Source organism: Somniosus microcephalus, chromosome 10 (genome assembly GCF_052327205.1).
Source record: "Somniosus microcephalus isolate GS21.2 chromosome 10, FLI_Smic_1.0, whole genome shotgun sequence".
Classification (NCBI taxonomy): domain Eukaryota; kingdom Metazoa; phylum Chordata; class Chondrichthyes; order Squaliformes; family Somniosidae; genus Somniosus; species Somniosus microcephalus.
Genome location: NC_140996.1, coordinates 157,222,403 through 157,246,411, shown reverse-complemented (window position 1 = coordinate 157,246,411; position 24,009 = coordinate 157,222,403). Strand labels below are relative to the sequence as shown.

General features: G+C 44.0%; 1 protein-coding gene across 5 annotated transcripts in view; it reads right to left on the bottom strand.

Annotated features, from left to right (window-relative positions):
• Positions 1-24,009, bottom strand: part of LOC147111785 (LIM and senescent cell antigen-like-containing domain protein 1) — a 211,182-nt gene that overhangs the window by 106,174 nt on the left and 80,999 nt on the right. The window contains exon 1 of one of the 5 annotated variants that reach the window (XM_085999013.1): positions 4,016-4,315. The exons of 3 other annotated variants lie outside the window; for them this stretch is intronic. In XM_085999013.1, coding sequence (XP_085855139.1) covers positions 4,016-4,122 — 107 coding nt within the window. In that variant the 5' untranslated portion in view covers positions 4,123-4,315. Of the gene's footprint in view, positions 1-4,015; positions 4,316-24,009 lie in introns of those variants that run through there. One more of the 5 variants, XM_085999014.1, reaches the window with a different exon arrangement.

The window sequence follows — 24,009 nt, the reverse complement described above, 5'->3', positions numbered from 1 at the left end:
AACATGAACTGACAAGCTCAATACTGAAACTAGGGGTACAGGACACCAGCAGACAACAGCAAAAAAACACACTTTTAGTCATTAAAAAGTTAAGATACTGGTTTTTAAATACTAGACTTGCTCTGGTGTGCACTAGCACCACACTTCCAGTACTTTAAAGGTTCCAATAAGCTCTCAACATGTGTCAAATCCTAAATATTAAGGATTTAGGTCCACAGAACAAAGTGGGTTCTTTTTTACATAATATTTTCAAAATGTTGCAAATGTTTGCATCGCTTGCTGGTGTGTAAACCCGCCTTCAGCCCAGGAGTACTTGGTGTACTCTAAACTTACCACTGTCATTCCAATACAATTTACCAATTCCAAATGGTTTAAGAGTTACGTAACTATCGTGAATGGCAGCCACATCATTCCAGAAAAATCACAGGTTGGAAGAGAGGGGGAGGAGAGGGTGGATACATTTTTTACTAGAAGATGATTAGACAAATTACAACATCTAAAATTTGCTAACAAGTAAAATGAAAATCAGACAGACAGGAATTCCATTGTCTCCCTTGTAGTAACCCTTACAAACCCGTAGCAAAATGTTGCCTGCCAATGTATCTTGTGACAAGTCGATTAAAAATTGAAATTTTTCAACATGTTGGACCTGTTACTATGTGAAAGATGCAAGGCCCATGCCCTCAGATCTTTATTCACTATAAAACTTCTTCCTGATCTTAACCATACTATGAGGAAAGTCGGCATTTGTCCTTCGATATCGAAGGCAGCCAGTATATCATCTCATTTTTTGCCGTGTGTTCTATGATGACTAATGAGGCCTATTTTTGCTCGGAATAAACATCCGCAGATTGCACAGTGGATCCCAGATACATCAGGTTGGGAATCTTGATTTTTTTCAAGCGAGTCTTGCTCAGCTGGTGTTTGCATTCAGCGTCAGCAATGTGACGGGCCTCATAGTAGGAGGTGTCTTCATGAATGGTTTTTTGCCATGCCATGCGAGGGGAAATACAAAGCAGAGGTACGGAGTGAGAGGAAAAAAGCATCTCTCACTCCACTTCAAAATCTTATTTCATGTCCTACCCCTCAGATAAAAAAATGTAAGAATAAGCTCCGTACCTCCCATCCCCAATGAAAACTGACCAGTTTAAGCTCTGCAGCAATTTTCAAGCCAAATATTAAAAGTGCAATTCTATTATGTGCAGCCTTGAATGAAACACCTTTTCCAAAGCAAAAACACCAGAACAATCTGTAGGAATCTACAAGGGGAACAAGTGAGTACGGGGCATAGATTTTGCACTAAATTTACTTTTATACTGGCTAATGCAGGAATAAACTTTCAAGTGGTTTCATATTTCTAATATTAGTAACTTCAAAGACTGCAAATCATGAAACTTTCACCAGCACAACTCTTAGGGTACTGTGTTCTGGCAATTATAAAGTTGTTTTAATTGAAACAGGTTAAGTTGAATGTTCAATACAACCACAGCATTACCCCATCTAATAAAAAAGGTACACATTTATAAAATCAAATCCAAGTTTAAAATGAGAGGGGATTGTGCTCTCAGGAACCTACTCATAAAATTGGGTGAGCATCTGTGAAAGCACTCTTGAATCATTTTACTTGAATAATGTTTCGGATGAAATTCAAGATGGATTTGACCATCCCCCTTACAAACCTACAAGAACAGGAATAGATCTTCCAAACTGCTTACCTACAAAAAAAAAAGGACAACCACAATTATATCATGGAGATGTAACAGATTTTAAGCAAGTGTAGGGGCAGGGAAAGGGGAGGAAAGAACAAAAGAGAAGGTCTGTGATAGGATGGAAGGCAGGAGACATTAAGAGACAAAAGGGATGATGGTGCAAGGCAAAAGGAGATGGTAATGGGACAAGTTAAGAAACAAAAGATGTCTCTAGAGAAATGTAAATGGCACTAGCAGAATGAAAGACAGCTGCCATGTGGGAGAGAGAAAAAAATAAAAATAAATGGGAAAAAAAAGTTTAGGGGCAGAAGTTATGGTCTGAAATTGTTGAACTCTATGTTGAGTCCAGAAGGCTGTAAAGTGTCTAATCGAAAGATGAGGTGCTGTTCCTCGAGCTTACGTTGAGCTTCATTGGAACAGTGTAAGAGGCCGAGGATGGAGAGGTCAGAGTGGGAGTGGAGCGGAGAATTAAAGTGACAGGCGACCAGAAGCTCGGGGTCACCCTTACGGACTGAACGGAGATGTTCCACAAAGCGGTCACCCAATCTGCATTTCTCTAGAGCCATTATTTGTTTCTTAACTTGTCCCATTACCATCTCCTTTTGCCTTGCACCATCATCCCTTTTGTCTCTTAATGTCTCTTAATCTCTCCTGCCTTCCATCCCATCACAGACCTTCCCTTTTGTTCTTTCCTCCCCTCTCCTTGCTTAAAATCTGTTACATCTCCAGCTTTTTCCAGTTCTGACGAAGGGTCATCGACCTGAAACGTTAACTGTTACTCTTTCCACAGATGCTGACTGACCTGCGAGTATTTGCAGCATTTTCTGTTTTTATTTCAGATTTCCAGCATCCGCAGTATTTTACTTTTGCACAATTATATAATTCCTACTTGTATGGATGAGGGTACAAAGAATGAAAAATAAAAGGGATACATGAATCCTGGGTGTTGTGAACAAAGATGCTTTCTAAGACACTCAAATAAGTGAATCATACTCACACAGATAAAAAAAAATAAACTTCAAAATTTGGAATGTGTTTTGCATTCTCAGCAATGTTTCAGTTTTGTTCATTCGCACAAGTATTAAGCAAATTCTTTATATTATAAACATCTCTATATAACCTCCGCTCCTTGGTCAGAAAAAATCTTCTAATTTATTTAAAATATAACACAATGATCAGCTAGTTTCCATTGATCCCAAAAAACCTTTAGTTTGTAAGGGTAAATTATTCCAAGGGCGATACCTTAAAGTAGAATATTACCACATTGAGGAGGGAAGTAGAAAAATAGGAATACTTTCAATACGAACTACTTTCTGTTAGATTCCCTATAACTTATCTTCATAAACCTACATCTGGTCGTAAAAAAATAACCTTGCACTAACGTTCACTACTAGACTGATGTAATGGAAAAATGTTGTACTTCTCTAATGGCCACCGAGGCTCACCAGGGAGCAAGTCCATTCAGTGCTATTAGGTATTGCTTTTGAAACAAATGGTGACCCCCTAACCTATGTATACAAATGAAAACTATACTCAACGCCACTGTCCCCTGCAGGCACATTCCACAGTAAGACTCAAAAGGTGACATCTGCAGAATGCACCACATTCAGTAAATGTCTACAGGTAGCCCGTGGAGTAGCCATTTATAAATAGGAACTAAATAAAAAACAAAGGCTGAGAGATTCAAAAGAAGTTCTCGCATTACACTAAAAGCAGCCTTGCCATCACACAGATCTTTATCTCTCTCAATGCAGTGCTCCTTTAAAAGTCACGAGGTCTTTCTCCATTCTGCCAATGTCCACAAAATAATTTTCAGCTCAGTGAGGCCAATCACTCCATGACAAAATAAATGAAAACTAATGCAAAATCTAAATTCGTACCAGTCACTTTACATTTCATTTTATGCAAGATTTTAAGAATTGAAGTTAGTGAAAATTAAGTATTTTATTAACATCTACAAGAGGCACCGCTGTTTGAAATACTCCACAACTCAGAATAATTTCTGTGCAAGTTTACTGTCAGTCTAATATCAAGCTTAAATCAGATATCATGTTAGTCCTTGGTAACTGATAGCATACCAATGTTAAGAATCAACTTGTATTTCAAAATCCAGAAGAAGTTTTTCAAAACATATATACACACCTGCATATGCTTTTCAAATGTCTTTTTGTAGATTTTATAACTCCACCCCCTCAAGGCAAGAATTCCACCAATTCCAGATTAGCTGCATTAATACAAGTAGGAATGATTTGAAGAATTCTTCCATATAGTTTAGACACGCCAGGTGCAGTTAATAATCAACATACCTTAACCGCTTCTTCTCTAAACCAGAAGTTCCAAAGCTGTCATGACGTTCTTGGCGCCGTCGATACAGATCAGACTGAGAAAGTTCTTTCAACTGTAGCAAATTCATAGTCAGGTCTGCGGTGTGTGGGATGTAGGGCAGTTATGGCAGATTTCAGGAAGTTTAAAAACACCGGATTCGGTAGCCCAACCCAGCAGTTGAAGAGCTGATAGTTGTCACAAAAGCAACGGAGTCAACGTCTACACCTGCAGTACTGTTGGCACACTTTACAATACAAACTGGTGCTGCGTTGCTTCCTGATTTTCATATGAACACACCCTTCTAAAAGGCACAGCGAGATTTTTCTTCAAACTGCATGGACTTAGTAGTAGTATAAATCTAACGAACTAGTGCACGTGTGGGCAATCCGTCATCTGTGCACGGAATAGATAACTCAACTGAATTACAAATTATGATGTAGTCCTATGCAATGACTTCTTTTTCTCTCTTTTTCTTCACCCTGCCCAACCTCAACACAGTTACAAACAGAAGTCTCCACCCCTCATTAAAAGGTACCAATCAGTACATGGTTCTCTTCCCCCTCCCCTCCTGAATGTAGAAGTACAAGATTGAATGCGTCACAATTGGCAGACATTTGATCTGTAAACAGCCTTAGAAGAAAGAACACCTTCGCACAAGACTATTGTGCAACTATAAGTACTTCTGGGTCCTGTTTACAGTTCTTACATTTGTGTCCTTGCAAGGCCAAACATACTGAATGAGCTTGACCACACAAGACTGAACAGGTTAATCCTCAGTCTTGCATAACTACACTTCTCCAAGGCATGCCGTACACCTTGTTTAACTCTTTGCTCACCAAGAGGAATTTTTAGCGTTTAGCAAAATTCACTTTGGTTCTGACATATTAACATTTCCTGTAAATGTTTAAAGCTGAACCCAAAGTTAGAGAATTTATAGAATTAACATGAATTTCATTGGAAAGAAGTTGCACTCTAGTTTATATTAATTGTAGCACAGAAATGCTATTGCAGCACTCAGAAAAGAAACATCTGAACTGGCAGTCAAGTAAATTCAAGCAGTATGCCATTGCAATTGAGCATGTACATTTTTTTTAAAAAGGGGGTGATGAGTGAAAAAATTTCTTAGGTAGCTTTAAAGATTATGGCCTAGAAATTGGGCCACTTACCACCATGAGTTACTGCCACAATCCAGTTGAAATATGGCAGCCGCCACTCTAGCATCCTTCTCTGGCGCGGGACTTGGCGCCCGTCATTTTGGTGAGGGCCTTAGTGCTGCCAATAGCAGCACTGGCCCTGGAAATGTAAATGATGGTTGGGTGACTTCAGTCGGTGTGCAAAGCTGACTTAATGTCACCTCAGCGAACTTCGACCTTTGCACCGAGTTCTGCGCTGGGTCAGCACCTCTTAAAGGGACACACACATCTTTCAGATAAGTTTGCATTTAAGCTTTTGGACTGGATTTTTTTTGTTTTATTTAAGTAGTGGCTTGGTGCAATACATGTTAAAAGTTTAAGTGTGCACGGAGTGCTGCTGGACACTTGGAAGACCTCAAATGGTAAAGGAAGCCCTCTGAGAAGACAGAAAATGCTGGAAATAATCAGGTCAGGCAACATCCATGGAGAGAGATACGGAGTTCATGTCTCAGGTCGAGATGCTGCCTGAACCTGCTGAGTATTTCTAGCATTTTATGCTTTTATTTCAGATTTCCAGCATCCGCTTGCAGAGAGGAGGACACACAAGAGAAGAGGAAGCAGGCAGAAGGATGCAACCCAGGCAGCCCCTTTCTGGCCAGGATATCCGGCCTGGAATCATCCTCCTGCAGTACCAGTGACCACAACCCCAATTCCCTTGTCAACATTTGTCCTACACCTTACCTTCCCCTCCATTACTGACCATCAGCGTCTCTTGGCCACAATGCTGAAATAAAAGCCACCACAAAGCAAACTTTCCAATCCAACTTTATACATCCATCCATCCAATATGACATCAAGAAATCAACTCATTACCCTTGTGCATTTGCTTAGTGACTGTCTTGTGTGCCCCTTTGCCTATTCTACTGATGTCACACAGTGCTACCCCAGTGGCTGCAGCATGGCTGGTGGAAGGCTGCTGACTTTCAGTGGGGGATACTGCAAATGGCCTTGTTGGTCAACCTTGAGGAGCTGGTGGCTGCGAGTGTGAAATTGAGCACGTTGTTTCTTCTTCTTCTTCACTCTCCTCTCCCCTTTCTTGGTCAGCCACTGGCTGGGCAGGCTGCATTTCTTAGGTGTGTGAAATGATGAAGGCACAAGGGTGGAGTTGTGGTGATGGGAGGATAGGAAAGCAAGAGGTGCATGAGAGAAGGAGGATAACGCATGAGGATACCAGCATCTTGTATCCTTTCAGCCCCGCCGCTATTCAAAGGCTCACAGCCATGCCCCTGCCAAGACTGGCCATCACAGTCTTCTCCAAGGGGGTGCGGTGAAGTTAGGAATGGGAGGTGTGCCTCGTGTTTGGTACAGATTGTTGGTAGGGGAGTGATTGGAGTGTTGGGGGTAAGTCATGCATTCAGAAGTGTATGAGGCTAGTGATGCAGTTGGTAGGAAATGGCTTTTGAAGATGCATTCACTGACCTTGACCACTGGTCTGAGGTCATGAAGCTTCTTTGGGCACTGGAGCCAGGTCGTGGGGGTCGACATTGCTGGCAGTGACAGCTTCGGTGATCTGGTCGCACATCGTTCTTTCTGGAGGGCCTGCTGGCCCTTGTGGGTAGAGGACCTCTCTTGCACTGTTGACCCCCTGCACAAAGCTGGAATGCTGCATGAGAGACTCTGGGTGCCCCTTCCCTGGCTTGCTGAGCCATTTGCTGAAGCATTTTTCCCTTTTTTTTTATAAAAGTGCGGAAGGGAATTCAGCTTTAAGAGCTAAAGATTCCCATTTGGGAATTTCTTCTAATGTCAATTTTTTTTTGCAGAAGGCAGTTGAGCTGTAAGGGCTAAAAACTATATTTTTACTTCAGAAGGCATTTTGCTATTTGTACAAGAAATTAAATCATAATACTTTCAGGATTTTCTTTATTTGTTTCTAAGTCTATATCAGAAATATGGAAGGCAAAAAATTTATTTTTAACTATTTTTCTTAGAGTAAATGAAAATATGATTAAACTTTGGGATCAGAAGACTAAACTAAAGCTAGTACTAAATTTTGTCTAAAAACTATGCAAGATTAAAAATCAAGGTTCAGAGACGAGACTAAAACTGAACATCAAATTATTTCTAGGACAAAAACAATGCTAAAGTGGAGGACTTAGGTACAGGTTGTCACGTGACAAGGACGTGCCCTCCCTTCGATATATGAGTAAGGGCACTGCTGGAGTTTAACCAGCTAACATTTCACTGCTTAACAGCACAGGAGGCTGCTAAGCTTTTCTACAATGCCACTCTACGAAATAGGTTATTTGCTTGCACAGTTATCTGGCGCGGAGTGCAAAGAATCACAGCCTCCGGTCACAGGCCTACCCCTCCAGGGCACAGCAATGGGCCAGGCTGGCTGTTCAATCAATTGCCCCATATCTCACATTGCAAAAACTGTCTGAAGAAACCCTAGACATTTCTTGATTCTTCCTCTTGCCTCTTCAAAAAATACTGGGATCTCTTCCTGAGCAGTAATATGCAATTGCATTGTTATTGTCTTGCTGATCACAGCAGGACATACCATACTTTGCCTATAGTTGTTGGGTTCCCAAATGTACTTAACCCTGGATATATTCCTGGCATTCAGGTAATGTATACCAGCATCTTTTTAAAAAAATTGTTTATGGGATGTGGGCGTCGCTGGCAAGGCCAGCATTTAATGTCCATCCCTAGTTGCCTTTGAGAAGGTGGTGGTGAGCCGCCTTCTTGAACCGCTGCAGTCCGTATGGTGAGGGTACTCCTGCAGTGCTGTTAGGTAGGGAGTTCCAGGATTTTGACCCAGCGACGATGAAGGATCAGTGATATATTACTAAGTCAGGATAGTGTGCGACTTGGAGGGGAACTTGGAGGTGGTGGTGTTCCCATACGCCTGCTGCCCTTGTCCTTCTAGGTGGAAGAGGTCGCAGGCTTGGGAAGTGCTGCTGAAGAAGCCTTGGTGAGTTGCTGCAGTGCATCTTGTAGATGGTACACACTGCAGCCACGGTACGCCGGTGGTGGAGGGAGTGAATATTTAAGATGGTGGATGGGGTGCCAATCAAGCAGGCTGCTTTGTCCTGGATGGCATTGAGCTTCTTGAATGTTGTTGGAGCTGCACTCATCCAGGCAAGTGAAGAGCATTCCATCACACTCCTTACTTGTGCCTTGTAGATGGTGGAAAGGCTTTGGGGAGTCAGGAGGTGAGACACTCGCCACAGAATACCTAGCCTCTGACCTGCTCTTGTTGCTGAGAATACCAAGGTCAAGGAAATAGAAACAAGAAACTGTGAAGGCAGCAAGAAGTAAAATAAAAAGGCTAAACTGATCTTTGGCTGCTAATATGGCTGGCGCCCACAATGTCACACCTTGCTGGTAGAAACAATGTAAGGCAGCATGCAGAAGTTATACAGGCAATAGGTGATCAGAAAACGCATTACCATGATTGCAAACGCATTACCATAATGTTTAGGTGATCGTGAACACATTACCAGGATGTTTACTTAGCTGTAACCCATTCAGTTAAATGTGACTTCTTTATTTCAAACTGCCAGGCCAGGAAATCAAATTAAATGTATACGTGCACAGCTCAGGATTGGTGCAGGAATGTACGAGGTGTTAATGTCTTCTCAAATGCAAGTATAATAATGTAGCACACTGTATGACAAATTGCTTGCTCTGTTGGGTTCGTCAGACTCTTGCAGGAGTCGGTGCCGACATTTCAGAGTAAGACTCCGCGGAAAATAAATTGTTTGAATTCTCCAGTTACATTCGACTCAGTGATTACTGAACCAGACTGAGGGTAAAAGAATCCGTTCTATCATTGCCAAAGTATTTATGTGGCTGGTCCAGTTAAGTTTCTGGTCAATGGTGACCCCCAGGATGCTGATGGTGGGGATTCGGCGATGGTAATACCATTGAATGTCAAGGGGCGGTGGTTAGACTCTCGCTTGTTGGAGACAGTCATTACCTGGCACGAATGGTACCTGCCACTTATCAGCCCAAGCTCAAACGCCGTCCAGGTCTTGTTGCATGCGGGCATGGACTGTTTCATTATCTGAGGAGTTGTGAATGGCACTGAACACTGTGCAGTCATCAGCGAACATCACCATTTCTGATGTTATGTTGGAAGGAAGGTCATGGATGAAGCAGCTGAAGATGGTTGTTTTAGTGTATGTAACCGTCTACCTTTAAGAGACTATTGTATGTAACCGTTCACCTTTAAGAGAACTATTTTAGGTGTGGCACTACTTGTTTGGCTTCTGTATACGGTAATACCGACGGTGACCACACCGGTATATAAGTGCTGTGGCATGATTTATAGGGCAGATTCGCCCTGACCTTCGAATAGTAAAGTCCTGTTGTATGTTACTCCTGAAGTCTGTGTCGTAATTAACTGCACAACCCACAGACTTTACAGTGGCGACGAGTCCGATCGTACCCTGCGGCAACAATAATTTCAAAGCAACGAAAGAGCGTCGAAAAGAGGCAACCGCCCTCGTCATTCGGCTGGGAGAAAACTCAAGGCTGCAGCAATAGAAAGGAGGAAGACTTTAGCGACAAAAACTTCCATCAGCAACAGGCACTGACTGTCCCTTCTGCCACGGTGACTGTGAGTAAGGGAAAGTGAAAAGAATAGCCGGAGGATAAGGGCTGGGCACTCGACCACGGTCGAGGGGGAAAAGGAGCCGGACAAAAAGTCGGGTCCAACGGCGTCGTGAGAGACCGCGACCAGCGGGAAAAGCCGGGCGGTGACCGAAGCCACGAAGCGCTGCGACCGGGAGCGTAGGCGCGGGAAGAGAGAAACTCAGCTGCAGCCGGGGAGAGAAGCACCGGACTGCGAGGGGCTGGGAGGCGCGATTGGGGTCCGAGCGAGCGGGAGAGGCAGAGCCGACCAAGAGAGACTGCGCGAGAGCCAGTCCAGCGGCTGAACTGTCCTCCGTCAACGGGGTGTACCCAGCGCCGGTAGTGCCGAGCGAACGGGAGAGAGACAGAGCCGAGCAAGGGGAACTGTGCGAGAGCCAGCCCAGCGGCTGAACCTGTTCGCAGTCAACGGGGTACCCAGAGCCGGTCGCCCTGCCATAAAAAAAAAGGGAAAGCCTTGAAGCCGACGCGCAGGCTGTGAACCTGAAAGCCAGCGGCCGTCGCCCGCGGGGAAAGTGTACCCCTCCCGCCAGGGAAGAAACACGGGAAGCCGCCATTAGGCAGGGAAGAAGACAGAAGCGGGAAACCGCCATTGAAGTGGGCGGGGAGAGAAGATAAGAGCGGGAAACCGCCATTTTCGCGGGAAAACCGCCATCTTAGAAAAAAAAAGAAATAATAATTTAAAGAAATACTTGTGTTGTTCCCAAAGAGAGGAAGATGCCTAAGCGTGGTAACATCAACGATTTTAATTCCGAAGTAGAAGACTGGGCCACGTACATGGAACGCATTGAGATCTATTGTGAGGCCAATAAAATAGAAGAAGATGACAAAGCTATAACCTTGCTGAACTCGATGGGCGCAAAGACATACGGGCTCTTGAAGCATCTACTAGCACCAGCTAAACCGGCGGATCAGACTTTCGATGATATTGTGGCTGTCCTGAAGGACCACTTGAACCCTACACCGTTGATGTTGGCGGAACGATTCAAATTCTATGCGAGAACGCAACAGAAAGACGAAATCAACGCAGAATACTTGGTCGAACTGCGTAGACTAGCGAAATACTGCCAGTTTGGAGGGAATCTGACAGAGGCATTGCGAGACAAGTTTGTGTGCGGGTTGGCAAAGGAAGGAACGCAAAAGCGACTACTCGAAGAGAACGACCTTACACTTGACAGGGCTGTCCTTATTGCAGCATCGCACGAAGCCGCAGCGAAGGGAACTGCGGAAATGCAGCTAAAGACAGCAGCACTAAGTGTGGATCAAATTACCTCGACAACAACAAAATGCTATCATTATGGGAAGACAACACACGACCAGAACCAATGCTGGTTTAAGAACCAGGAATGTAGGAAATGTGGCAAACTGGGTCACATAGCTAAGGTATGCCGGTCAGGGAAGAAGACCAACAACCAAAGGACCAACAACCAAAGGAAGCCATCACAGGAAAAGTACAACAAGGTGGCTGAGAAGAGTTCAGACGAACAGAATTCAGACTCAGACCCAAACGGCCAGGAGCTGGGTAGTCTGAGAATTCACAATGTGAGTAAGGAAGCTGACCTACAAACTATCTGGGTCATGCTAAAAATAGCTGGAATCCAAGTGAAAATGGAGTTGGACACTGGATCAGCTCTATCAGTCATAAATCGAAGGGATTACCACCGGTTATTCTCACATATACCCTTAAGAGATACCAAGTTCGTATTGCAGACATACACGGGGCATAAAGTATACCCCATGGGAAAGATAAGAGTCAAAGTGAGAGATAGTGGTAAAGAACACCCAAGAATGAACTTATACGTACTACATGAGGGAGGACCACCACTTCTAGGACGGGAGTGGATCAAGAAAATAGACATGGAATGGCACTATCTAAAAGCCATAACGAGTGAGGACTCGGTGCAGACAATCAGCTCAGATTCTGAAACGGATGACGATAAGACCAACCCAAATATGAAAGACAAGGCTGAAATGGACTTGCCGACGAAGGTTGGAAAAACGAAGGCATGCATAAAGGCTTATGCTCCAGAGAAGAACAAAGTTTCAGAACAGAACTCCACCGAACAACGACAACCTAGTTCGACAGAAAATTCTGAGCCTGTTCAAGTTACGGACATATCCATGACGGAAGAACACCGAGCTCGGACTCAAACTTATTTCAAATTACGACAACAATTAGAACAATTGAGTTACCGTCTCGTACAAGAGATGAAAACAATGAAAAAGTTCTATGACACCGAATGGGAGAATCTGGAAAGACAACAGAAGCAGCTAGCTCAAGCAGAGAGCGACCATAGAGCCATCGTGACCAATTACCGATCACATCTCCCTTATGCTGTTCAGGAGTTAGAATATTTGCAGGAAGAAGCAAATGAAGAGGAATCTGCAGGAAGCCAGGATTTTATTCCAGTTCTTCTCTACGACTCCTTACAAGCAGAGTGTGAGAAGTTGAAAGAACAGTATGAACAGGCCCAGGCTACAATTCTGGAAGGGGTTAACTCGGCAACCTCCGAAAAGCTAGTTTCAGTGGAAGCATATGAGCAACTGAAGGTTGAACATGAGCAAGAAGTCCAAAGGCTGCAGGAAATTCTTGATGAGCTCAAGGCCAAGACAGACTCATCGGTAGAAGTTCCATCCATAGATGAGAAATTAGAGGTGAAAGACATGGCAGAACCTGAAAGACAAGATGTACAAGAACTCATAAAAATATTAAAGGAAACCCAAGACAAATATGGGGCGGCAATGACCGAGATTCAACAACTTGAAGAACAGATTCAACTGGGAATCCGTTCAGTGGAAGAAAAGGGAACTGTAAGAAACACAGAGACTGTAAGAATGGCCTCTGAACATGAGCTAGAGAGCATCAAGGCGCAACTTCTCCGAGCGCTGGAAGCCAAAGTACAAGAGGAAAAGAAGGTGAAAGCATTGGAGGAAAAGGTGGATGAAATGGAGAAGACTCTGACCCACAGTGTTCCCGTGGAAGAGTTAACGGTCAGCCAACTCCTTCATATGCTGAAGGACAAGACTCTACAATGGGAACAATCTGAACACGAGCTTCAATCTTCAAAGGGAAGGAGTTCGGAGCTCTCAAAAGTTATGGAAATAGCTGAGGTTGCAACACAGATTTTACAGGGATGCCAAAAGTACGCTGAATCACGTCAATGTGAACAGCAGAATGTTGAAACAGCTGCTCCAGTGGAAGGATTGAATAGCCTGATCAATCAATCCCCGAGGGAAGGGGAAGTATTGAAATCACAAACGAGATCATTAGTGAAGGATTGGCAGGAAACCCAGGAAGAGCGGGATGAATATGAGCGCATGAAGAAGTCTCTTCAGGAAAGATGTCTAGGGAGGGAACAACAGTCGGCTAACGTCCAGTTGGGTACGGAAGAAGTAGCAGGCCCTCTCGCTAGACTAGCTCAGGACAACACCGAATATTACCATGACCTGTTGAGTGACACTGAATATTACGAGGATCTGGTCTGCCCAGCTTGTGATGAAAACTCCCAAAGTGCAGAAATCAGGATGAAGCACTTAAAGTCTAAGGAACATAGAGAGATGGTGGCGCTACAGCTGGCAGCTGATAAGGGAGCCCCGAGAGTCTCCAAGAAGCAGAAAAGAAAAAGCAGAAGATGATAACCATCAAAATCATTATCACTCCTACCAGATCATGCACGTGGGCCCTACAAAGGGAGATAGATCAGTTGGAAAGTAAGAAAAATTACCAAGGCAATACAGCTGTTTGTAAAAGTCAGCATTGCTGGTTCAGCAGGACGAAAGTTCAAGCTGTTACGTCAAGGGGAAGACTAGTGGAGGAGTCACGCTATCAATGTGAACCGGCTGCACCACAGCGATGTTGTTCGGACCGAGTCAAGACTAGAGACTGAATCTATACACTGTTCCCACAGAGACTGAACCTGTGAACTGTTTCCCACAGAGACTATATCTGTAAATTGTTTACCTGAAGTTGAATATATGTATGTTAATGAGAAATAGTATGTTGTAAGCTAAAAAGGGAGGATTGTAGTGTATGTAACCGTCTACCTTTAAGAGACTATTGTATGTAACCGTTCACCTTGAAGAGAACTATTTTAGGTGTGGCACTACTTGTCTGGCTTCTGTATACGGTAATACCGACGGTGACCACACCGGTATATAAGTGCTGTGGCATGATTTATAGGGCAGATTCGCCCTGACCTTCGAATAGTAAAGTCCCGTTGTATGTTACTCCTGAAGTCTGTGTCGTAATTAACTGCACAACCCACAGACTTTACAGTTGGGCCTAGGACACTGCCCTGAGGAACTCCTGCAGTGATGTCCTGGGGCTGTGATGATTGACCTTCAACCACCACAACCATCTTCCCTTGTGCTAGGTATGAGTCAAGCCAGTGGAGAGATTTCCCTCCCGATTCCCATTGACTTCAATTTTACTAGGGCTCCTTGATGCCACACTCAGTCAAATGATGCCTTAATGTCTAGGGCAGTCATACTCACCTCACCTCTGGAATTCAGCTCCTTTGTCCATGTTTGGACCAAGGCTGTAATGAGGTCTGGAGCAGAGTGATCTTGGCGGAACCCAAACTGGGCATCAGTCAGCAGGTTATTGGTGAGTAAGTGCCGCTTGATAGCACGGTCGATGACACCTTCCATCACTTTGCTGATGATTGAGAGTAGACTCTTGGGGCGGTAGTTGGCCGGATTGGATTTGTCCTGCTTTTTGTGGACAGGACATACGTGGGCAGTTTTCCACATTGTCGGATAGATGCCAGTGTTATAGCTGTACTGGAACAGCTTGGCTAGAGGTACGGCTAGTTCTGGAGCACAAGTCTTCAGCGCGATAGACGGGATGTTGTCGGGACCCATAGCCTTTGCTGTATCCAGTGCGCTCAGCCGTTTCTTGATATCATGTGGAGTGAATCGAATTGGTTGAAGACCGGCTTCTGTGATGGTGGGGACCTCAGGAGTGGGCCGATATGGATCATCCACTCGGCGCTTCTGGCTGAAGATGGATGCAAACGCTTCAGCCTTGTCTTTTGCACTCACATGCTGGGCTCCACCATCACCGAGGATGGAGATAATCTTGGAGCTTCCTCCTCCTGTTAGTTGTTTAATGGTCCACCACCATTCACGACTGGATGTGGCAAGACTGCAGGGCTTTGATCTGATCTGTTGATTGTGAGATTGCTTAGCCCTGTCGATAGCATGCTGCTTCCGCTTTTTAGCATGCATGTAGTTCTGTGTTGCAGCTTCCCCAGGCACTTCATTTTTAGGTACACCTGGTGCTGCTCCTGGCATACTCTTCTACACTTATTGAACCAGGGTTGGTCCCCTGGCTTGATGGTAATGGTAGAGTGAGGGATATGCCGGGCCATGAGGTTACAGATTGTGGTGGAATACAATTCTGCTGCTGCTGATGGCCCACAGCGTCTCATGGATGCCCAGTTTTGAGCTGCTAGATTTGTTCAGAATCTATCCCATTTAGCACGGTGGTAGTGTCACACAACACGATGGAGGGTGTCCTCAGTGTGAAGACGGGACTTCCTCTCCACAATGACTCTGCGGTGGTCACTGCTACCAATACGGTCATGGACCATGCATCTGCAACAGGTAGATTGGGGAGGACGAGGTCAAGTAGGTTTTTCCCCTCGTGTTGGTTCTCTCACCACCTGTCGTAGGCCCAGACCAGCAGCTATGTCCTTCAGGATTCGGCTAGCTCGGTCAGTAGTGGTGCTACCGAGCCACTCTTGGTGATTGACATTGAAGTCCCCCACCCAGAGTACATTCTGTGCCCTTGCTACTCTCAGTGCTTCTTCCAAGTGGTGTTCAACATGGAGGAGTACTGATTCATCAGCTGAGGGAGGTTGGTAGGTGGTAATCAGCAGGAGGTTTCCTTGCCCATGCATGACCTGAAGTTATGAGACTTCATGGGGTCCGGAGTCAATGTTGAGGACTCCCAGGACCACTCCTTCCCAACTGTATACCACTGTACCGCCACCCCTGGTGGGTCTGTCCCGTCGGCGGGAATCTCGAGCGGCAGAGCGGGGCTATAAAAGGCCCCAGAGACCAGGTAAGGCCTCACAGCGTCGGCGGGAATCTCGAGCGGCAGAGCGGGGCTATAAAAGGCCCCAGAGACCAGGTAAGGCGTACCAGTCTCCGAACTCGGAGGGAAGGAGAGAAGTAAAAAGTAATCCAAGTGTGACGTCACCAGAAAGCGGGTAAGTGATTGGTTGGTAAGTATTTCTCTCTTTTTAAAGCTTAAACTCTGTGGTTTATAGTTTCTAAGGTGCGATATTCATCATCTAGAATCGGGGCAGAGGGTATTTAAAAATAATATTAATAAATTTAATTAATTACATAGAACGTGTTGCTGCTGCAATATGTGGGAGCTGGTGGACACCATTGATGCTCACGGTGATCACATTTGCAGTAAGTGTTGGCTGCTCGAGGAATTCCGGCTCCGTGTTGAAGAGCTGGAGTCCGAGCTTCAAACACTGAGACACATCAGGGAGGGGGAGAGTTACCTGGACTCTGTGTATCACGAGGTATTCACACCAATTAGATTAATTAATTCAGATGTAGTCCGTGGCCAGGGTCAGGATGGTGTGACTAGAAGTGAGGCAGGTACGGGGATCCAGGAGGTAGTGTTGGAGGAGCCACAGCCCTTGCTCTTGTCCAACAGGTTTGAGGCTCTTACTCCCTGTGAGGATGGGAACAGGGACTGCGGGGAGGATGAGCAACCTGGCCACAGCACCATGGAGCCATTCAAGTGGGGGGAGTTAAAAGAAATGTTGTAGTGGTAGGGGATAGTATCGTTAGGGGGATAGATAGAGTTCTTTGCAGCTGAGAGCGAGAGTCCCAAAGGCTGTGTTGCCTGCCCGGTGCCAGGGTAAAGGACATCTCCTCTGGACTGGAGAGAAACTTGGAGTGGGAGGGGGAGGATCCAGTTGTCGTGGTCCATGTTGGTACCAACGACATAGATAGGACAAGGAAGGAGGTTCTGCTGAGGGAGTTTGAGCAGCTAGGGGCCAAATTAAAAAGCAGAACCACAAGGGTAATGATCTCTGGATTACGACCTGAGCCGCGTGCAAATTTGGCTAGGGTAAATAAAATTAGAGAGTTAAATGCGTGGCTCAAAGACTGGTGTGGGAGAAATGGGTTTTGCTTCCTGGGACACTGGCATCAGTACTGGGACAGGAAAGAGCTGTTCCGTTGGGACGGACTTCACTTGGCCAGTGCTGGGACTAGAATCCTGGCGAATCAAATAACTAGGGCTGTAGAGAGGGCTTTAAACTGATTAGTGGGGGGGGAGGTTTTAAGAGAGCGAAAAATAAAAATGACAGCGGAGAAGGCAATAGAGCAAGGTAGCAGTGGGGGAATTAAAAACCAGAGTGTGTCAGGAAGGGACAGAATGTATAATGAAAAAGGTAAAGTAGTAAAAGGGGTAAAAGCAGGAATAAATTGTCAGAAAACATATTTGAAAGTTCTTTATCTGAATGCACGCAGCATTCGTAACAAAATTGACGAGTTGACGGTGCAAATAACTACACATGGGCATGATCTGGTGGCCATTACGGAAACATGGCTGCAAGATAATCATGACTGGGAACTAAACATACAAGGGTATTTGACAATTAGGAAGGACAGACAGGAAGGAAAGGGAGGTGGGGTTGCTATGTTAATCAAGGATGGAATCACTGCAATAGTCAGAAATGATATTGGGTCAAAGGATCAGGATAGTGAAACAGTTTGGGTGGAGATAAGGAATAATAAGGGGAAAAAGTCACTAGTGGACGTAGTCTATAGGCCTCCTAACAGTTGCAACTCTGTTGGTCGGAGTATAAATCAGGAAATAGTTGGGGCTTGTAATAAGGGAACAGCTATAATCATGGGGGATTTTAACTTTCATATTGACTGGACTAATCAAATTGTGCATGGCAGCATTGAGGAAGAGTTCATAGAGTGTATTAGGGACGGGTTCCTTGAGCAGTATGTAACTGAACCAACCAGGGGGCAGGCAATCTTAGATCTGGTCCTGTGTAATGAGACAGGATTAATAAAAAATGTCCTAGTAAAGGATCCCCTTGGAATGAGTGACCATAATATGGTTGAATTCCAAATTCAGTTTGAGGGTGAGAGAGTTGGATCTCAAACCAGCGTACTAAGCTTAAATAAAGGAGACTATGAGAGTAGAATTGACTAAAGTGGACTGGGAAAACAGATTAAAGTGTAAGGCGGTACAAGAGCAGTGGTCTACATTCAAGGAGATATTTCACATCTTTCAAGATAAATATATTCCACTGAGGAAAAAGGGGAGTAAAAGAAAAGACAGCCATCCGTGGCTTAGTAAAGTAATAAAGGATAGTATTCGACTGAAAACAAGGGCATATAAATTAGCCAAATCTAGTGGGAGGATAGAAGATTGGGAAGCATTTAAAAGCCAGCAAACAATAACTAAAAGATTAATTAAGAAAGGGAAGATAAATTATGAAAGTAAACTAGCAAAAAATATAAAAACAGATAGCAAGAGTTTCTACAGCTATATAAAAAGAAAAAGGGTGGCTAAAGTGAACGTTGGTCCCTTAGAGGATGGGACTGGGAAACTAGTGGTGGGGAACATGGAGATGGCAAAGACGCTGAACAAATATTTTGTATCAGTCTTTACAGTAGAGGACACTAAAAATATCCCAACACTGGACAAACAGGGGGCAATGGGGGGGGGGGGGGGAAGAGGAGCTAAACACAATTAAAATCACTAAGGAGATGGTACTCAGTAAAATAATGGGACTTAAGGCGGATAAATCCCCCGGACCTGATGGCCTACATCCTAGGGTCTTGAGAAGTGGCGGTAGGGATTGTGGATGCATTGGTGATCATTTTCCAGAACTCCCTGGACTCAGGAAAGGTCCCGGCAGATTGGAAAACTGCTAATGTAAGACCCTTATTTAAGAAGGGAAGTAGACAAAAAGCTGGAAACTATAGACCAGTTAGCCTAACATCTGTGGTTGGCAAAATGTTGGAGTCCATTATTAAGGAAACAGTAACAGAGCATTTGGATAAACATAATTTAATAGGACAGAGTCAGCATGGTTTTACGAAGGGGAAGTCATGTTTGACAAATTTGCTCGAATTCTTTGAGGATGTAACATACAGGGTGGATAAAGGGGAACCAGTGGATGTAGTGTATTTGGACTTCCAAAAGGCATTTGACAAGGTTCCACACAAAAGATTACTGATCAAGATAAAAAATCACGGGATTGGGGGTAATATACTGGCATGGGTGGAAGATTGGCTATCTAAGAGAAAACAAAGAGTTGGGATAAATGGTTCATTCTCGGGCTGGCAATCAGTAACTAGTGGTGTTCCGCAGGGGTCAGTGCTGGGACCCCAACTCTTTACAATCTATATTAACGATTTGGAGGAAGGGACCGAGTGTAACATATCAAAGTTTGCTGATGATACAAAGATGGGAGGGAAAGCAGTGAGTGAGGAGGACATAAAAAACCTGCAAAAGGACATAGACAGGCTAAGTGAGTGGGCAGAGATTTGGCAGATGGAATATAATGTTGGAAAGTGTGAGGTTATGCACTTTGGCAGAAAAAATCAAAGAGCAAGTTATTATCTAAATGGAGAGAAACTGCAAAGTGCTACAGTACAAAGGGATCTGGGGGTCCTGGTGCATGAAACACAAAAAGTTAGTATGCAGGTGCAGCAGGTGATCAGGAAGGCCAATGGAACCTTGGCTTTTATTGCAAGGGGGATGGAGTATAAAAACAGGGAAGTCTTGCTGCAGTTATACAGGGTATTGGTGAGGCCACACCTGGAATACTGCGTGCAGTTTTGGTTTCCATATTTAAGAAAAGATATACTTGCTCTCGAGGCGGTTCAGAGAAGGTTCACTCGGTTGATTCCAGAGATGAGGGGGTTGACGTATGAGGAAAGGTTGAGTAGGTTGGGACTCTACTCATTGGAGTTCAGAAGAATGAGAGGCGATCTTATCGAAACATAAAAGATTGTGAGGGGGCTTGATCGGGTGGATGCGGTGAGGATGTTTCCACTGATGGGTGAGACTAGAACTAGGGGGCATAATCTTAGAATAAGGAGCTGCCCTTTCAAAACTGAGATGAGGAGAAACTTCTTCACTCAGAGGGTAGTAAATCTATGGAATTTGCTACCCCAGAGAGCTGTGGAAGCTGCAACATTAAATAAATTTAAAAAGGAGATAGACATTTTCCTAGCAGATAAGGGAATTAGGGGTTACAGGGAGAGGGCAGGGAAGTGGACGTGAGTCTAGATTCGGATCAGCCATGATCCTATTGAATGGCGGAGCAGGCCTGAGGGGCCGTATGGCCTACTCCTGCTCCTATTTCTTATGTTCTTATGACCTGGCACTCCCATCTGGTTGCTGTGCTCAAAGGAGCGCAGGTCAGAGAATTGGTGCTACAATATTGTAACCCCATCTCTGACTAGAACTTCCTCCATGTGCAGCTCCCCGCTGGGAGCCATGAATTTGCTTTACAACAGCTGCAAAAAGAAACACTAACTTTCAGAAGTTCCAGGAACAGACATTGAGATCATCCCTTACAATGGCTGGAGTAGGATGGGCAACAGAGGGCAACCTTGGTTTACTTCACTTGAAATAGATAGGCTCAGTGCATCTCAATCTCCCTTAAGTACACAACATCAATAAAAATCAAACAGAAAAAACCTGCTTGGATGACAGGTACGGTGGGTTCACATTACTGGTCACCACTCATTACATTGACCTTTTCAGTCTTGGATACTTAACACTGCAAGAACAAAAAACAGCATCAGTTGGGTAATTTTTCCAAAAAGTATATTAATGTTGAAACTGGAGGCTTGATATTTTTCTACATGAAGCGTGGCAGATTAACAGCAGCACAAAAGATTATTATGCTTTAACACGAGCAGTACCATCCATTTTTCGATCACGTAATACGTATGCACATTTGTCCCTCAGGGATTGAAGGGAGGCCGTTTGGGACGAAGGAGGAGGATTTTATTTTTTATTTTTATATAAACGCCTCGGTCCGCTTAAGGGAAATAAATTCTATTGGCATGGTGATCTCCGGAAGGGGGGCCCTTAGGGAAAAAAAGGACCCTCAAAAAAGTGTTTCAGTGAGCCACATATTTGTTTTCAACGTGAAATTCCCTTTGCTTCATTATGGTCACCCAATCCTGATACAACAGAATAGCTTCCTTTTTTTGGTCTCTTTCAACATGCTAAGTGTAGAGCTTTGTTTTTCCTTTTAAAAAAAAAACTATAAAAGGAGTTTATTCAGAAAGGTGCTGGTGGACTAGCTTCCTACAAAATTTGCAGCTAACAGAACTGGAATTGAGATTACCAAAATTCATTTCACACAACACCCTTCCAGTGAGCAGATGGAATTTAATTCCATCAGTCAGTGCTGATTTCATCAATGTAGGCAACTCACTGCAATACTCAAGTCATTTGGACCGACTTCTGCGATGCTTGATAGTGAGAAAGCAATTATCAACTTGTTTTCCATCTATTTTTGTTCTCTTTTACATGGGTGAGAAAATTGCCTGGACCCAACCTTCTGTCAATGCCATTCTGGAACATGTTGTTTGGAAGTGATCAAAATATTTGCCGAATCTTCATGCTTCTCCTAAAACAGTTTAGTTAAGACCAGAAACTTTAAGTGGTGAATCATGGTCCCTGTGTCCTACCATAAGAACATAAGAAATAGGAGCAGGAGTAGGCCATTCAGCCCATCAAGCCTGCTCCGCCATTCAGTAAGATCATGGCTGATGATCTAACTCATCTCCACTTTCCTGCACTATCCCCCTATCCCTTAATATCCAAACATCTATCGATCTCTTTCTTGAATATACTCAACGACTGAGCCTCCACAGCCCTCTGGGGTAGAGAATTCCAAAGATTCACCACCCTCTGAGTGAAGAAATTTTTCCTCATTTCAGTCCTAAATGGCCAACCCCTTATTCTGAGACTGTGACCCCTGGTTCGAGACTCCCCAGCCAGGGGAAACATCCTCCCTGCATCTACCCTGTCAAGCCCTGTAAGAATGTTGTATGTTTCAATGAGATCACCTCTCATTCTTCTAAACTCGAGAGAATATAGGCCTAGTCTACTCAATCTCTCCTCATAGGACAATCCCCCCATCCCAGGAATTAGTCTGGTGAACCTTCGTTGTACTCCCTTTATGACAAGTGTATCCTTCCTTAGGTAAGGAGACCAAAACTGTACACAATACTCCAGGTGTGGTCTCACCAGGGCCCTATATAATTGCAGTAAGACATCTTTACTCTTATACTCAAATCCTCTGTAATAAAGTTCAACATACCATTTGCTTTCCTAATTGTTTGCTGTACCTGCACGTTAGCTTTCAGTGATTCGTGTACAAGGACACCCAGGTCCCTCTGAACACCAACATTTCCCAATCTCTCACCATTTAAAAAACTCTGCTTTTCTATTTTTCCTACCAAAGTGGATAACTTCACATTTCTCCACATTATATTCCATTTGCCATGTTCTTGCCCACTCACTTAGCCTGTCTATATCCCCTTGAAGCCTCCTTGCATCCTCCTCACAACTTACATTCCCACCCAGCTTTGTATCATCAGCAAACTTGGATATATTACATTTGGTCCCCTCATCCAAATCATTGATGGAGATTGTGAATAGTTGAGGCCCAAGCACTGATTCTTGTGGTACTCCGCTAGTTACAGCCTGCCAACCTGAAAATGACCTATTTGTTCCTACTCTCTGTTCTGTCCGTTAACCGATCCTCAATCCATGCTAGCATATTACCCCCAATCCCATGAGCCCTAATTTTGTTTAATAACCTTTTGTGTGGCACCTTATCGAATGCCTTCTGAAAATCCAAATGCACCACATCCACTAGTTCCCCCTCATCTATTCTGCTAGTTACAACCTCAAAAAGCTAACAGATTTCCCTTTCATAAATCCGCTTCATGGTTAGTGCTGCACAGAACTAATTTGCAACAATTGAAATGAATGCTCTATACAGTTTAAGATGCAGCAACACACAGAAATTACTTGTCACTTGACCTGCTACTCAACAGTCATATTACATAGCCCCTACTCATGCAAAGTACTTAAGCAGGAGTCCAGTGGGTTATATTTGGGGTTAACCTTTTCAAATGGACAACAAATCTTCACTTCAAATTATTCAGTCAAGCTGTCTGTACTGTAATACAATGTGCTGTATGATCCCATGCTTATTTACTGCTATTCAATTAAACTATTACTGGAGATTTACGATCCTGTTTCAGCTTTATATTTAACTTAAAAAAACACTGCACCTCGCACCGCCTGTGGTTAAATTCAATAGAACATCAGATGCCTCAAATTAAGTGCAACTATACTACAATCATACCTAGCAAACTACATTTAAAGATAAGATTGTGGCCATGATTCCCTACTGACACGCTGCATGCTGAAAAGGTTAGGAGAGAACTGTCCTTATTGTCTACCAACAATTCTCATTAAAAAAATTCAAGCAATTAATAGGAGACTGTTGGCACCATATCAACAGCCAAAGCAGTAAAAGTGGGGAAAATTGGTCGGAAGGGGATTTCACTGAATTCAAAAGTGGTTTCTTGTCCTCATTTGCAATTTGAATTTATTTGCATAGCCACCTCACTGGTAATACTGGTAGCACTACCAGCCCTGGAGAAACGCAAAGAGAAAATGATGCAGCAGGAAAACAATGTCCGTTACAGCAACTAGCATTTATATAGCACTTTTAACTTAGAAAATGTCCCATGGCGCTTCACAGAAGTGTAATCAGCCAAAAATGGACGCCGAGCCAATGAAGGCCACATCAGGAGGGGTGACCAATAGCTTGGCTAAAGAGGTGGGGTTTTAAGGAGGGTGGAGAGGCAAAGAGATTTAGGGAGGGAATTCCGGAGTATACGGCCTGGACGGTTGAAAGTATGGCTGCCAGCACTGTAACCAGTGATTAAAAGATTAAACATCTTAAAATACTTCTCCAAAACTGCACAACCTCATTTAAGATACCAAAGAGACATAAAACAACTTAAATTCAACAAGCACACAGTCTGTGCCCAAACTTGTCAGCTTCATTCCAAAGCAAGGGCAGGTATATGTCTTGTCAGTTATACAATCAGTTCATAAACCCAACATGTTGAACATACTTACA